This window comes from Rousettus aegyptiacus, unplaced genomic scaffold (genome assembly GCF_014176215.1).
Source record: "Rousettus aegyptiacus isolate mRouAeg1 unplaced genomic scaffold, mRouAeg1.p scaffold_m13_p_6, whole genome shotgun sequence".
Taxonomy (NCBI): Eukaryota; Metazoa; Chordata; class Mammalia; order Chiroptera; family Pteropodidae; genus Rousettus; species Rousettus aegyptiacus.
Genome location: NW_023416309.1, coordinates 67,199,382 through 67,214,066, shown reverse-complemented (window position 1 = coordinate 67,214,066; position 14,685 = coordinate 67,199,382). Strand labels below are relative to the sequence as shown.

Genomic DNA, 14,685 nt, shown 5'->3' with positions numbered 1-14,685 from the left:
CAGAATTCCCAGTGGCAGCATTTTAATTTTCAACCCTATTGCTGAGCACAGAAACTAAAAACCCTAAAATTCTTTGCAGACCTACTGTTCTAATGACAGTGTCAGGCAAAAGGCCTGAGGACAGCTTTGGGACATGGCCTTGGATGCAGGCAGACCCAGCTCCCCAGAAGATCAGGGAAAGCTAGAGTTGCACAATGATCAAAGCTTGCTTCAAGATCAGATCCCTCCTGCTTGGCAGCTAAGCAGTGAAGGAAATACATCCACCCCCTCAGCTGTATTCTTAGCCTGGGGCCTACATCTAATAAGGTAAGGGCCCAGAAAGGATGAAGCACTTTTAAATGTACAAGTTTATTTGGGCCCTTCTGTATCTTTCATTGCCAACATAGAGTTGCCCGCCTTTTTTGTCCCCTGGTCCTCCTCGAGTCCCTCTCCGAAGAATTCATAAAAGCTTTCTAAATCAATCGAGAGAACAGGTTTTCTTAAAAGTGAAAGAAAGGGTGGTTGCAGAAGAGTTAGAACATAAATTAGAGAGCCATGAGATAAACAAGCCACAAGGAAAGGCCATCAGAGGGGGTGAACTCAACCACAAGGATAGCACTGCACATTTGCATAACGCCAGGGTGTTCTCAAAAGCACATGACCAACAAGGCCTGAGTTCCCACCCTTACGCCTCCCAACTCACTGCCATCACACAAATCCCCATTTTCCTACTTCTCGGTTTGAATGCCATTCCAGAAATAGCTGACTTGCCAAGAGGCCTCCAGCCTAAACAATGTAACCTTTTGCACTACTTTTCACCCACCAGCTGGAGTCTGTACAGAGCCCAGCATGGTCCTCCCCCAGGACCTCAACTTCTTCCCCATCCAGACCAGCTGCTAACTTTGAAATAGGGCTCAGGTCTCAGGCCAACTTTGCTGAGGCTCATGAAGAATGCAAGCCACAGGGGAAAGCTACATGTTGGCTTTCAGCCACAGACATGGGCCTGGAACTCACAACCATAAGAAAGCCACATGGGAGGCTCTGTCAACACATCATCATTGGGGGGATTTTAACGAGGACAAAACCTACAGCTGGTGACTAGTGAACACAAACTGTTCAGTAATTGGAAAGATTCTTCACGTCAGCTAAACCTGATACAATTATTCAATTAACTGCACTCCAAGTTAAGAGGCTTCCTGATAAGCACAGGAACAAGTTTTAAACAGTCTAACTTATATTTGTGGTTTGATACCAATTGTCTTGTCCTGCTAACTAGTCCTGAGGTACCCGAAGTTACCTGACAAGCTATTTGAGGTTTCTTTTATTCCCTGGCTGGAAAACTCTAGTAACAGGAGGATCGGATTAGGCTATGTTTCCCAAAGAATTGTTATTGGAAGACTTACCCCACCAATAGATTAAAAAAAAAAAAAATAGAGGAAGCAAGTTTCAAGTATATTACCTTCCTCCTTAGATATTACAATGAACAATGAAATAGTAGTCTTGCCATTAGAGGAAAAAGCCTATTTAACTTCTTAATTTTAGTGTTTTCCAAATTGATTTATCAGAGAACTTTTTTTTAAAAGAATAGCCCACTTAGAAATGCTGGGTTTGGCCATGGAAAATGACAGTGATGAGGAAAAAGGCACTTTTAGTTGCCTGATCGTGAGCTGTACTAATGGAGAATGCACAGGGGATGAGGGGATGACTCAGTTGTTTTCAAGGTCTTTGGGCTTAAAAGGCATTCTCCATATAAAAATAATCGGAACCCTCCTCTCCTTTTTATTCCTAAAGTATTAAAAAAGCCCGAGCATCATGCAAATTAAGAGCTAGAATCAATACAGCCCCCACGCACCAGTCACAGTTAACCACCATCATGTCCTTCCCCAAGCACGACCTTCTCTCCTCCCCAAACCTACTGAAGTTCTACATGATTTCCAAGGCTCAGCTCAAAGGCTGCCTCCACTCAGAATGCCTCCATCACAATTACATCCTGAATGAGAAAAGGCTCCAGGGACTCATGTGATATGGGCGCCGACTCCAGGTCCTACCTCCACACTCACCCTATAAGGCAACCAGGGCCCCTGCCTCAGCTTCCCAGTTTGTTAGAGGCAGACCTAGCACAGAAAGGCAAGGACTCTTGATGCCCAGTCTACTGGGTGTTCCACTACAACACAGTGGGGTTACTGAGAAGTTCAACAATAAGTTTGAAAACTAATTAATCAAATGATCCTACTGCCTTTCTTTATGTTTAGAATCCACAAAAGATAGAGATGGAGGATGGTAGAGTAGGAAAAAAAGAGATTCCCCCATCTTCTGCATATCAATCTGCCAAGCCAACCACCGACCCTGCTTCAGAGGGGCAAAAAAAGGCTTATGACCGCTATCCAGAGGCAAGGTGGAACTTCAGAGGAATCTCGCCAGCACCAGAGAAGTCACTGAAATAAAGAAGGCATCATCTAGGGAAAGAAAGACTCCAAGAAGGTAAAACTTGAGTCTCCAAATATTTTAAGAGTCAGTCTAGAGACATCAAAGAGATTTAAACTCCTTGAGAATGAGCCATGCGATAGAGTAATAGCAAGCATGAAAAAAGACAACCAGAAATGAACGAACTAAAGAGGGGATACACTTGGTTTTAACAAAGTAATTTCTTAATGACAAGATGACATCTCATGGCATTCCTTCCACATCACTGTTCACTCCTTCCCAATCTCATCTGCTAACGCTTTCCTATATCCCTATAAACCCCTGGAATAATGTAAGACTTAGCTCTGGACCTTGTTCTATTCTTTCCGCTTCTTCCTCTCTATTCCCCTAGCAATTTTATTCGGTCCCATAATATTAAATACTCCCTGTATAGACTAACAGCTCCCATATTTGAATTTCTAGCCCAGACCTCTGCCCTGAGCTACAGATATCTATCTAAATCCAGGTGATCTGCTTACATTCTACACTCTCAACATCACAGCCAGAATGAGCTTTCAAAATACAAATCAAATCACATCACCCTTCAGCTTAAGGTCCTCCAATGGTGTCCCCGTTGTGCTTCTCAGTACCATGGCCTGTGAGTCCCTAACAATGCAGCCCCCATGTCCCTCTCCTGCACCTCACATCCCTTCCACCAGCCAGCACACTCAGCCACCCCAGCCCCTGTCCCTAGTAGACACATCAAGACTTTCCTGCCTCAGGTCCTTGGCCCTTTTCATTCTCTCCTGAAAATTTTTTCCCGTGGTTCTTTACATAACTGGTCCCTCCCCATATTTTAAGTCTCAATCCACATGACTATGAAAGAAAGAAGCCTTCCATGACAATCTGCTTCCTTCCCAGAGGTGACTACCTACTTTATCACCCTATTTGTCTCTTGCAGAGCCCTTTCCACCATTCACAATTATTTATTTCTTATATAGTCTCTGTCTCCCTCAAGTAACTGTGAACTACATAAGAACAGGGTCTTTCAGGTCTGTGTGCCCACCAGTTTCTGGAACAATGCCTAGTACACAAGATATATTCAGTATACTCGAAGAATAAATGAATAGATCACACTGTTAGCTCCTTGAATGAAAAGGGCTCTCTTGAAAGGTAGCAAGTTCCTCATCACTGGTAGGATGAACATGTGGTGGGTATATTGCAGGTCTGGCAGCTAGGTGGACTTCATGACCTACCAGGTCTCTGCCAATGTTGGGAGTCTATGTGTGTGTTGATGACTGCATACTCAGAAGGCTTCTTGCTAGGTGTTCTTTCACTAAAATCACCTACAACCTCAGGCCACATTATGGCTAATCCCTGCTCCTGACTCTGGTGAAATTCTTGGGATACAATTTCAATTTTTTAAAAAGCAAAGACTGTGAGCTTCAAGGGCCAGATAGTTCAGACACAGGTCTGAATGATCATTCCAAATTAGCTCCTGGCTGTTGGCCTTTGATGAGAAACTTGAAGAGTTGAAACATCAACATTATGACACCACATCCCACCTCCCAGACTTCCTTCGCCTGCCAGGGTCTCAGCATCCCAAAAGGGCCTGTTAAATCAAGAGCCATTACTTGGGCACAGATTGTGGGTTAGCCCAGGGAGCCACAAAGATTTTAAATTGCAAAACATGAACCCACAGATGCAGAGGGCCTCCTGTGCTTTCTAAAATCTAACCAAAAGCTGAACCACAGACAAGGAAATGGTCTAAGCCCTTGACAAAATAACAACACCTCTAAAGAGATAAACAAGATAAATCTGGAATCATAGGAGGCACAGACAACAGGAGACCAGCACACACTGGAGTTGAGGGCTCCTGAGACTGGTAAGAATTTTTTTTTAATTTTCAATCCAAAGCATTGGTCTAATGCTGCCTGCAACCTGTTGATTGCCATGAGTTTGTCATTGTTGTTTAGAATAGAAAGAAAAGGCAGAGAATGCTCATTTTCTTAGCTTTTGATCTTGACTCCAATCCACACCCTGTGGCAGAGAAGTCCTGCCTGGCATCACTGGGAAATGGGGGAGGAGGCATGTGTGCAGCTGTCTTTATACACAAGAGGTGGCAAAGGATGGGATAGACTGGAGGAAGTCCTGATATTTTCCTTCATGCTTTCATGTTGAGCATGGGCCTCCTCTTTAAAAATGAAATTGTTTCAAGAATGTATACATTTTATGAGCCTAACATTTCAATATGAAAAGGTTTACCAACTCTCTTCTGAGACAAGAGAGGACTTTCTAAATTGGGACAGGGAATGGGAGACGAGTTTTTCTGAAGACACTCTCTACCGGGGTCTTGCCTCTGTTTAATTCTCTGAAGATGATGAAGGCCAGGCCAAGGGGCAGGGCAAGGCCAGGGCTGTGCCCTTCTGTCTTCAGGCTTCCAAGTAGCTAGAAGCTGAACTCTAGTCCTCTGAACCATTCTGCTACACACCAGGCCCACACTTGGTCTTAAAATGTGGATAATTTTGAGAATTCAAAAACAAAAAGCATTAGTTCACTCAATACAAGGTAAATGTTTTGCTAACCTCAGTAAATTTTAAACTCATTCTGGTGTGAGGACACCAGGGAGATGTTGAAGAGGAGACTGGGTGCACCCCACCCCCAGATCCCAGCCAGAGAGGCTCAGATCTTATTAGTTTGAAAACCAAGGCTCCAGGAACTGGTCTCATCTGTTTCTAGGAGGATGAAGACTACTGACACAGCCCTGCCCACCATGTTCTGACACTCCACTTTCTTAATCAAAGCAGAGAGCACATATTCACTATTTAAAACTAATTTCCTAATGTAAAATATCATTTATACCTATTTTATGATTGAAATAAAAAGATCTCAAGGAGAAAAATGAGTAAGGAAAAGAAAATGCTGGAAGTGACAAGAATCCCATGACCTGGGATAATCACTGGAAATATATTGCTGCATTTCTACTTTGTAAAATTTCTGATATATTCTGCTTTATAAACGCTCTGGACTGTTACTTGAACTTGAAATAAAACAGACAGTTAAGGAAAACATATAAGAGTGGTCTAAATGAAATTGTAGGAACTAGAAATGCATCCATATGCACCAAATTCCATACTTGGGTCTAGAAGGCCAGATGGGCTGGCCCGCTATACTACCTCTCGCTCTCTGTTCCCATTACTCTAGCTCTGCCAGGCTATTTCCCTCCCTGGCAAAATTGGTCCCTGGAACCTCTAAGATGTTCATATGGCCAACTCTTGGTCATCCTCAAGGGGTTGCTCCTTCAAGAGTCCTCCCCTCCCCACCCAAATCCCTCTTTAGCACATTACCCTATTTTATTCTCTTTGTAGTTTCTATCATGTCCCAAATTATCCATGTTAATTATTGACTATTTTGCCCAGGAAAATATAAGCTCTTACTCTTGTATCCTCAGTACCTACAATGGTATCTGGTAAATGGTAGGTGTTCAATGAATAGTTTGGAATGAAAGAAGAGAGGATGAGAGAAAAGAAGGGAGGGAGAGAATCCTAAGGCAGGAAGTTCCTGTTGGAGGAACTAAGAAAAGGCTGAAATTCAAAGATGAAAGGAAGGAGATTTACTGGGAAACAGGAACACATCACTCAGGTAGATCTCCATGGGCCTTAATAAAGATCTCATCTGAAGATTAAGACCAAAGATGGGTCTCTGAAAGGTTTTAAACTTTGGGTAGTATGATTAGGTTTAGATTTTTTAAAAATATTACCCTGGACTCAATATGGAAAATGAATTACAAAGGAGCAAGAAAGGTTAGGAGTTCAGGGGCTGCTGCAATGGCTCTGACAAGTGAGGAGGCATGATAAGGACCATGGCAATGATGAATGGCCTATAGGACCTATGATGACTCTGAGAAGGGAGAGAGAAAGAGGTACACCAAGGCAGACTGATATTTAGCTCACTGGATGGTAGAGCAGCATTCACTAAAATACTAGAAACTGTTGAAGGGTAAATTTGGTGGATGATGAATACTGACTGGCATGGAGGTGCCTCTGAGATATCCCAGTGTAACTGTCTAGAAGGTAGCATAAGACTACATTAATGACTAAGAAAATGGGAGAGAAAGAGAAGTCTAAGGATTCTACTATTTCTGATATGGGTCACTGTGAGCATGGTGGTGCCACTGACGGACCCCAGATATGGTAGAAATGGAATATTTGAAGATTCCCAAATCTGCTTTGAAATTTCACAGGACCTAGCTACTGTAAAAGAACATGATTAAATATGAACAGGGGAGTCAAAGCCTTGGAGAGAAGTGTTTCAAGCCAGGCTTACTGGTAGGTGCTGGCTATTAAATTTCTATGAATTGAGAAGTCATGCATCTCACCAGGCCAAATGGCTACATTCTCAGCCTCCCTTGTAACTAGTTGTGGCTGTGTAACTAAGATCCAATAAAAGACAGAAACAAGTATACGATCTACCTGGGAACATTTCATTAAAAGGGAAGGGGATGCATTCTTCTCCACTTCCTTTCTCCACCCTATTGCTTGAAGCTTGGATGAAATGGCTAGAGCTCAAGCAGCCCTTAGGTCTACGAGGATGAGGGTCAAACCCAAGAGATGGCAAAGAAATAAGCTAGAAAGTACCTGACAATTTCATGGAACTGCTTTAACTATCTTTGGATTGTCTACTTCCAGACTTCTTTTAAAAGGGAGAGAAATAAACTATCTTATTTAAGCCACTGTCATTTGAAGATGTTCTGTTGTATAGAGTGAATCTTAAACCTAACAGGAACACTAGCTAACTGGTCTACCACATCCCCTACATTGCTTTCCTCTTGCTTTTGGTTATGTCATCACCTTGATAAGGAATATCCTCCTTCTTGCCTATATTTACTTAAATCCTGCCTATCCTTTGGAGGATGGATCAAATTCCACCTCCCACAGGAGACTTCCCTTCCACTTCCTCCCCTGAACTCTGGCACTGCCAGCCTGCCCCCTCTCCTTGGGCATCTGGCCTAAGCTGCCTTCACAGTGATTCATCTCTTTATGCTTATCTCCTGACTCCTCAAAGAGGCTTAGGACCATCAAGGGCGAGGTCCATATTTTCCATATCCTTTTATTTCCTGGGCCCAAGAGGCACTCATGATTAATATGCCTCTAGTAAGCCTCATTCGTCTCCATCTTCAGCCAGGATCAGTATGGAGTCAGAAAGAATATAAATAAATTCTGAGAAGGAGAAAGCAGGCAGAGTTGAGGGCAGTTTGTATGAAATCTAAAACTACTTCTCACATCAAGAGGCAGCTTGGGGAAAAGATCTGATATGCCTCCTTCAAACTATAAAACATAAATGTTTGCCAAATGATTAACCTGGCAAGGGACACCATATAAAAAACAAAGAGACTGGTAAGCCCTGTGGAGATGTAGTGCCATGGCCCCACACATACAAAAATGAGCCCCTTTGGAAAAAGTAACAAAGTTGAGTAAACGAATATATCTTCACATAATACACCTGTAACATATTCTGCATAAATCAGTATCATTAACAAATTACTTTTGATTACTCAAATAAAAACTATGTTTCAAATATAAGAGTAAATTCAGACCAAAGTAACTGGTTTGCAACTGATATAGTTCATTTGGGAAGGCAGTCTAACTTTTAAAATTATGTACTTTTCACCTATTGTCTGCCACAGAGATTGTTAAACCTAATAGGAAAGATAACAAAGGCCCAGAGGATTCACCTGCATCAGAAGTTTGTAATACACGTTGACCCATCAGGAAGATATCAGCAAAGATAACAACATTGGGGAAGCTGAAATGAGAACTTCTAACTCAGTATATAGGCCCACATCAAAATTATCCCAACTCGTTTAAGGGCATGTCCAGATTTCCTCAAAATGCCCTTCCTTGTTGTGAGAGCCAAGAAGGCAGATGAGGAGAACGCATGTTCTGGTAATGCCACTGAAAGCAATCACAATTTAAAAAATAAATAAAAAGTCATCATAAACAGACCCTAGAAGATGAGGTTGGCACATATAGAGCCGACTGAGAGATAAGAAGTTGCTTCATTGAAATAACACTATTGCCTCTTTAAGATCTGCTTCTAGTGTGGCGTAATGGCTATTTGCAACCGTGGAAGATGCAGAATGCAGGTCAATAACAGGCCATGAAGCAAATATTGCTCTCCTTCCTGCAGACGGTTTCAGCACAATTTAGATAGCTGCTTCTCTACCACTTCATTTCTGTTGAAACCCAGCTGGATTTCAACATGCCTGCCAAAACTGTCCCCTTCCGGGCCTAAGAGTCCAAGATTCCATGCCAACCCCGCATGGCCAGATGCCACTTGGGAACAGTGCCTGCGGACACTGCCTGGCTGCAGGGAAAGCCAACCTTCCAGGTTGAGTCACCATTTGTGACCATCAGGTAGGCATTAGTGGCAAGTGAGGAGACACCTATCCTGAGTTTTCAGGGCACTGATTAATATGCCCCTAGTAAGAAAGTAGACCCTGAAGGATGAGACACTGGATGTTATGGCTTTGGGGACAAGCAGTGCTATCTCACATTCTCAGGCACTCATGAATGTTTCATTTACTTGGTTGCCAACTCACCATGCAACTTCTAGGATGGTTTTAATTCAATATTTTTCATACATGCAAACAAAAGATTAAGGACTGCTCACTTCAGTGAAGACTGGGGCCTTGCTTTCCTTCACCACAAGAAAGTAAAAACATAAAGCAGAGTTTGCTACTCTTTACCTATCCTCCATATGTAAACTACTATCTTAGCTGAACCACTATACTGAGGTTCAAGGTGTTTAGTTTGTAATGCTTCGGTGACAGCTTGGGCACTGTTGGTTGTGAAGCCCACAGGAGGCAAAGCCCAGCAAAGAAATTGGATGTGCAAAGCCAGTTTATAGCCCTCTTCACTGCCTGCTTTGCTGACCTGGATCTAAATTGGTTTTTCTCATTAGGTGTTGCATCTTCAACAAAAGATTGGATTTATGAGTAGATGAAGCCACATTGAAAGCTGTACTTTATTGGTCTTTTAAACCTAGGATGTCAGCTAAGCACTCTCATCCCTATACCTACTTCCCTCTCCAGACTAACGACATATCCTTAGGAACATGGAACTATGCCAAGCCAGGCTCATTGTGTCATTACCAAGCAATATGGCCCCTTCCAGGGTCCCAGTTGCCACTGAATACCACCCAGCCACCAAAAAGAATGCATCCTATTTACCTCTGCCTCTCCACATCCAGACACAAGGCCCCCTGCAGAGCAGTTCTTTTATTTATTTTTTTCCCCCTCTCTGAAAACTGGAGCTATTTCGAGTGGGTGCTTCCACTGCCAGTTATTCCCTTAACTTGAATGCAAGTGAGCCTGGTTTCCAATATCTTACAAGCAAAGATGCTGAGGACATAGGAGAAACACAATCTTCTGGATGAAGAACTCTCCCAGGCTCAGCTGAGGGTTTTGCAAATAGTTTTGAGGCCCCATCTTACACAAAGAAACACTGAAAGTTTTTGATGCTAAGTGGCATTACTGAATCCCAAGACCTGAAAAGGCAGTCTTATAACTAGGGGACCACAAGCTGTCCCAACTATCCTTGAGATAGCCTCAGTATTCACTACAATAGGAAGAAGCAGGACATTTCTGGAGACAGAGAACCACCAAACCAGACACCAGTTGGATTAAAGTCCCAGTGGGGTCTACCCAAGGTTTTGCCATCATGTCACCTTTATTGCTTTATCTGTGTCCACATTTCTTTACTCACAAGAAACATTATACTAGATGGTAAGAAAGAGCTCAAGGGCATTTCTCTTTGGCAGAGAGAACATACAATGATACCCAGGGTTTTAGTTTAGCCAATGAAACTATTGTCCCTCTCATTTTGTCTTAATTCATGGCCACCTGTCACATTCTACCCCGCCCCAGCAACAACTTTCAAGCTTGTGTGTTCCAAGAATAAGTGCTCCCAGGTCTAGACTGAGAAATGTGCTACAGACACATAAGGACAAGCTCTGAAGCAAATAAAAACAGTCTCACCGTTTGTTGATGATGAGAAACAGTGCCGGATGCTGCCTGAAGAAGAAGTACTACAGTTCTGCCAGAGGTCAGTCGCATGTCCATTGCCTACCATCCATTGCTAGAAAAACAGATATCCTAAATCAGGTGACATAGTGAGGAGTGAAGGTAAAGGGAGGGAGAAGAACAAAGGAAGGCAAAGAACAACTTCACCAACCTGTCCACCTGCCCTGCCCAGTGTTGCCCAGCCAGAGGCCACAGTCATGCTGGATCTCCTGGGTGTCATTCCCTGAGCCACCACCTCTCTGAGCCTATTTTCTTACTTATAATTCCTATTAATCTGACCAAATTATCAAGCACAGTTAAAATGTTGTTAAATGCTTATAAATAATCAACTAATTAACAAATCTGGAACATAATCACTCTTGCACTGACAGATTATTTCTCGAACTTTGGAACAGATATGAGTACCCTGCCTGAAATTTGCCTTATATTTAAAGTTAAAGCCACAGTCACCTAACTGCCTGCGTCTGTGCTCATCTTCATAGCCAAGAAAATAAGTTTAAAATTTAATCTATTTGATGTTTGATAGTATTGTAACTCAAGTTATCCTGATGGCCTGTTCACATAGTGAAGAAGACTTTAGTAAGAAGGTGCAGTGTCTACATCATAAAGCAAAACTGGAACTGTGAACTCTAAAAAAGCCAATTTTAACTGTCCAATTTCAAGTCCTAAAGGATGTTTTATGAACTAAGCCACCTATCTGACCTATATTTGGGAAAAAAGCAAACCTTCACAAATACTCCACTTCCTTCCTCAAACCCGCGTGAAGAAAAAATGCTAAACAACTTTATCAAATAAAGCGGGGGCGGGGGCTGGATCTGCACTGAAATTATTGGGCTTAAATACAGGCCTGCGCAGCTAACCTAGTCCAGCGATTACTTCCTATCCCTGAAACTGCTCTGACTTTCCCAAAACAACTGAAAAGGGGCTGTTTGCCAGAATCTGCAAAACGCCCTGGGGACGTCTGAGACTTCATGTCTGCAAATAACCACGTAGTCCCAAACGAGAGAGGTACAGCTGGAATCACCACCCCAGAGGCCCCGCAGCATTGGATGCCTCTCCCGACCCGGCCGCCCGCGGGACACTTACGCTGACTATCGTGGAGACGAACAGCAGCACCAGCACAGCGACGTGGAGGACAATGATTCCCAGCAACAGGAGGAGCATTCTGGCGGCAAGTTCTGTTCAGCGGAGTTTCTGCCTGCCGGGAGAGAGCCGAAAGCTCAATCTGAGGCTGAAACTACTGGCGGGAGCGGGAGGAGCCTAGAGGAACGGTCCCTGAGCTAGCGGAATGCTCGGCTCTGGCGCCGCGCCTGCCAGCGCCTTCGGGGTGGGAGCGCTTCATGTGACTGCCGAGAGGGGGCAGCAGCTGACCGTAGGATTCCCGGCCAGCAATCAGTGGGGCCTGCCTGCGACAGAACATATTTTGCTTTTGGAACAAAACAAGTGGTAAGTCACCCAGGAGGAGAGTTTTTTCCAGAATGACGAGCAGAGGCCGCAGTCCGCCTCCACCCACCCCGGGCGACTCCCGGGAACAGCCCAACTTGGAAAAGGTGGTAGAAAGGAGAGAGCGCATGTTCCCTTATAGAGTGGAAGTGGGGGTGAGGGGCTTGGCCCCCAGATTTCTGCGAGAGGCCTGGGGATACCAGGAGCAGGCTATGAGATAAGGTGCGAGGCTGGGAGCTGGTTTCCCAGATTCCCGTGCGCTCTGCATTCCGTTAGTCTCCAAGTTTCCACCCAGTTCTGCCAGCGCTGGGGAGCGTGCTGGCCCCAGCTCAGCCTGCCAGAGATACTAGGGGCTCCGTAAAGGCCTAGAGCTGGAGAAGTGTGGGGAGGAAAGCATAGTGGGAGAGACTTAGGGGGACTCTGCGCTTCCCGCTCCCTGTGCGCTCCACTCCCCCACCTCTCTCACTTAGTCTCAAGTTCGCCTCTGGGGCCCAGCGGCTCCCCAAGCATGCGGAGCCGGGACACTATGCGGTCCAGCCTTCGCGCCGCAGACCATGGGCGGAGGAACCGGAATAAAGGGGAGCAGATGTCCGATGTGAATTAGAGGCGGCTGGGAAAGGGTTGGGTCCCAGAATCGCAGCTGGCCAGAGCTGGCAGGACATCTATCTGCAGTTGCGGCGTCCTCGCCCCTCATCTTACGTACCTTGGGGAACTGAAGACCAGGTGATTTGTTAGAGGATATGTAGAGCTGTAAGACCAGCTACGTCTTTGGGGACCATATCATAACGGAGTCGTGGGCCGGGGAGACAATGTTTCATATAACTTGGTTTTAAAAGTACCCAATCCCAGGCCCCTCCGTCCCCCTCCACAAGGAAGACATTCGAAGAAACCCGGAAATATACAGGAAGATATAAGCATAGTTTTCTGGTATCTCCCAGTAGGTTTAAATTAAATCCAGTGGCTTCTAGTGCAGGGGAGGGGCAAGAGGGGGATGATCGAGCATATAGCTGGAAAGCTAGGTATCACAGGGGTCCATAACCCCCGGGGGGAATGTTTCGCCAATGAGTCCCCGAGTAGGCGCCTCTCCAGCGAGGCGAGGACTGCTCAGTCCCTGCCCCATTTCGCGACCCCACCACCGACGCGCCTTACAGCTTACAGACCTCAAGGCACTCCGCACTGTATCCCTACAAGCCCCCACAGGAACCATACAAAACAGACCGTGACCTGTCTGCCTGCGCCTGGGACAGAAAGCTCGGGGACCTGGCCAGCCCCTAAGCCCGCGCGCCTGCTCCGCGCTTTTTGTGACCATCAACGAAAGATGCCCACATTTCTCTTCTTCCATTGCCTCCACTTTCCCTGCTAAAGTACTTACGGCCCAAAGGGATAGCTGTCCCCGATCTTCAGAATGGCCTCGGGCACAAACTCGGTGCGTTCGCTCAGCTGCTGGCGTCCCCAAAGACAGCTGCGCTGCGGGGCTGCGCGCGCGAAGCGAGGGGCCAGAGGGAGGCTCTCTGGCGTTCCCCTTTAACGGGAACAACGCCCTGTCTGCGTCGCTGCAGTAGGGTGTGTCCTTGGGTCAGCTTGTGCTGGAGGGCGGGACTCAGGGAGGAGAGAGGGCAAAAGGGGCGGGGTGGGTGGGAGGACAGGACACAGTTACTTGGCCTTAAATGCGCCTCAGGAGAAAGTCGATCACTGAAAAACCGATGCGACTTTTACTCGAAACTAAGAGGCAGCCGAGCTTTCTCATCTCCGTTTTCCCTGGTTCCGCTTAGTTCACAGAGACCAAGTGTTGAACAATAAACTGGCCCCTCAGCGCACGGTGGGGAAGCCACCCAAAGGTCGCTCCCGCGGGAGCCCAGCGCTGGGCTTCAGGGGACGCGCCCAAGCAAACTGAGCCAATGCTGCGACCGAGACTGTATTTCTCTCCTACTGGTAGGAGGGAGTTGGCACTTCAGCGCTAGAAAACATCTCTCTGCTCTGGTGTCCTGGCGCATCTGGCCTGCCCTGGCGTCTTAGCTGGGCACAACTGCACCACGAGCGACCGCGCCGTGTCTGCACCCAGGCGGTGTTTCGGGTTGCTAGAATTGGAGTGGTCCACTCAAGCATGCCCTGCTTGGGTGAGAATTAGGGGATGGACGGGGATGCCTGCCTACTAAGAGACAGTGTGTCCTGGGATCCAGTTTCTCTTAGCGTGGACAAAACTAGAACCACAACCGGGTATGCTCCAGGCACGTTTTCCTGGCATGGCACCCAGCCAAGGCTAGCATCCCTGGCCACGAGGTGGGGAGTTGGCCATTTGAGGTGGGGGAAGTACAGCTAGGGAAATCAGCTGATTCATTGCCGCCTGAACGTGGTCTTCCCAGCATCGTGGGAAAAAGCCTAGTCCTTTCGGGCGTGGCGCAGATGCGCCCAAATATAATGCTCCCACAGGTCCGCCTAGATGCGGAATAGGGAGCCAGAATGTGGATGTTAAATGTCTTTGCCTACTGATACAGTTCATAAATTCTCTCTCTCTCTCTCTCTCTCTCTCTCTCTCTCTCTCTCTCTCTCTCTCTCTCTCTCTCTCACACACACACACATCTACCTGCTAGTGTTCTGTGTCTTAAAACCTTATCACTCTAAATGATTCAAATCATTCCATACTATTTTACTATTTGAAAGTAGCTGCTTATTGTAGCTAATTGTATATTCTAATCTTTAAGTGCAAATAAGTTATTTGAAAAATTCTTCAAACAATGATCTTTTAAAAATTGTTATATTATCAGATTAAAAAGAAT

At 45.5% G+C, this 14,685-nt stretch overlaps 1 protein-coding gene across 1 annotated transcript in view; it reads right to left on the bottom strand.

Moving 5' to 3' along the window:
• PMP22 (peripheral myelin protein 22) overlaps positions 1 to 13,444 on the bottom strand; it is a 28,563-nt gene extending 15,119 nt beyond the window's left edge. Inside the window, exons 1-3 of the mRNA XM_016161256.2 lie at positions 13,281 to 13,444; positions 11,552 to 11,663; positions 10,421 to 10,520 (exon numbers count right to left, since the gene is read on the bottom strand). Coding sequence (XP_016016742.2) covers positions 10,421 to 10,520; positions 11,552 to 11,629 — 178 coding nt within the window. The 5' untranslated portion in view covers positions 11,630 to 11,663; positions 13,281 to 13,444. The remainder of the gene's footprint in view (positions 1 to 10,420; positions 10,521 to 11,551; positions 11,664 to 13,280) is intronic.
• Positions 13,445 to 14,685: the final 1,241 nt, after the last annotated feature.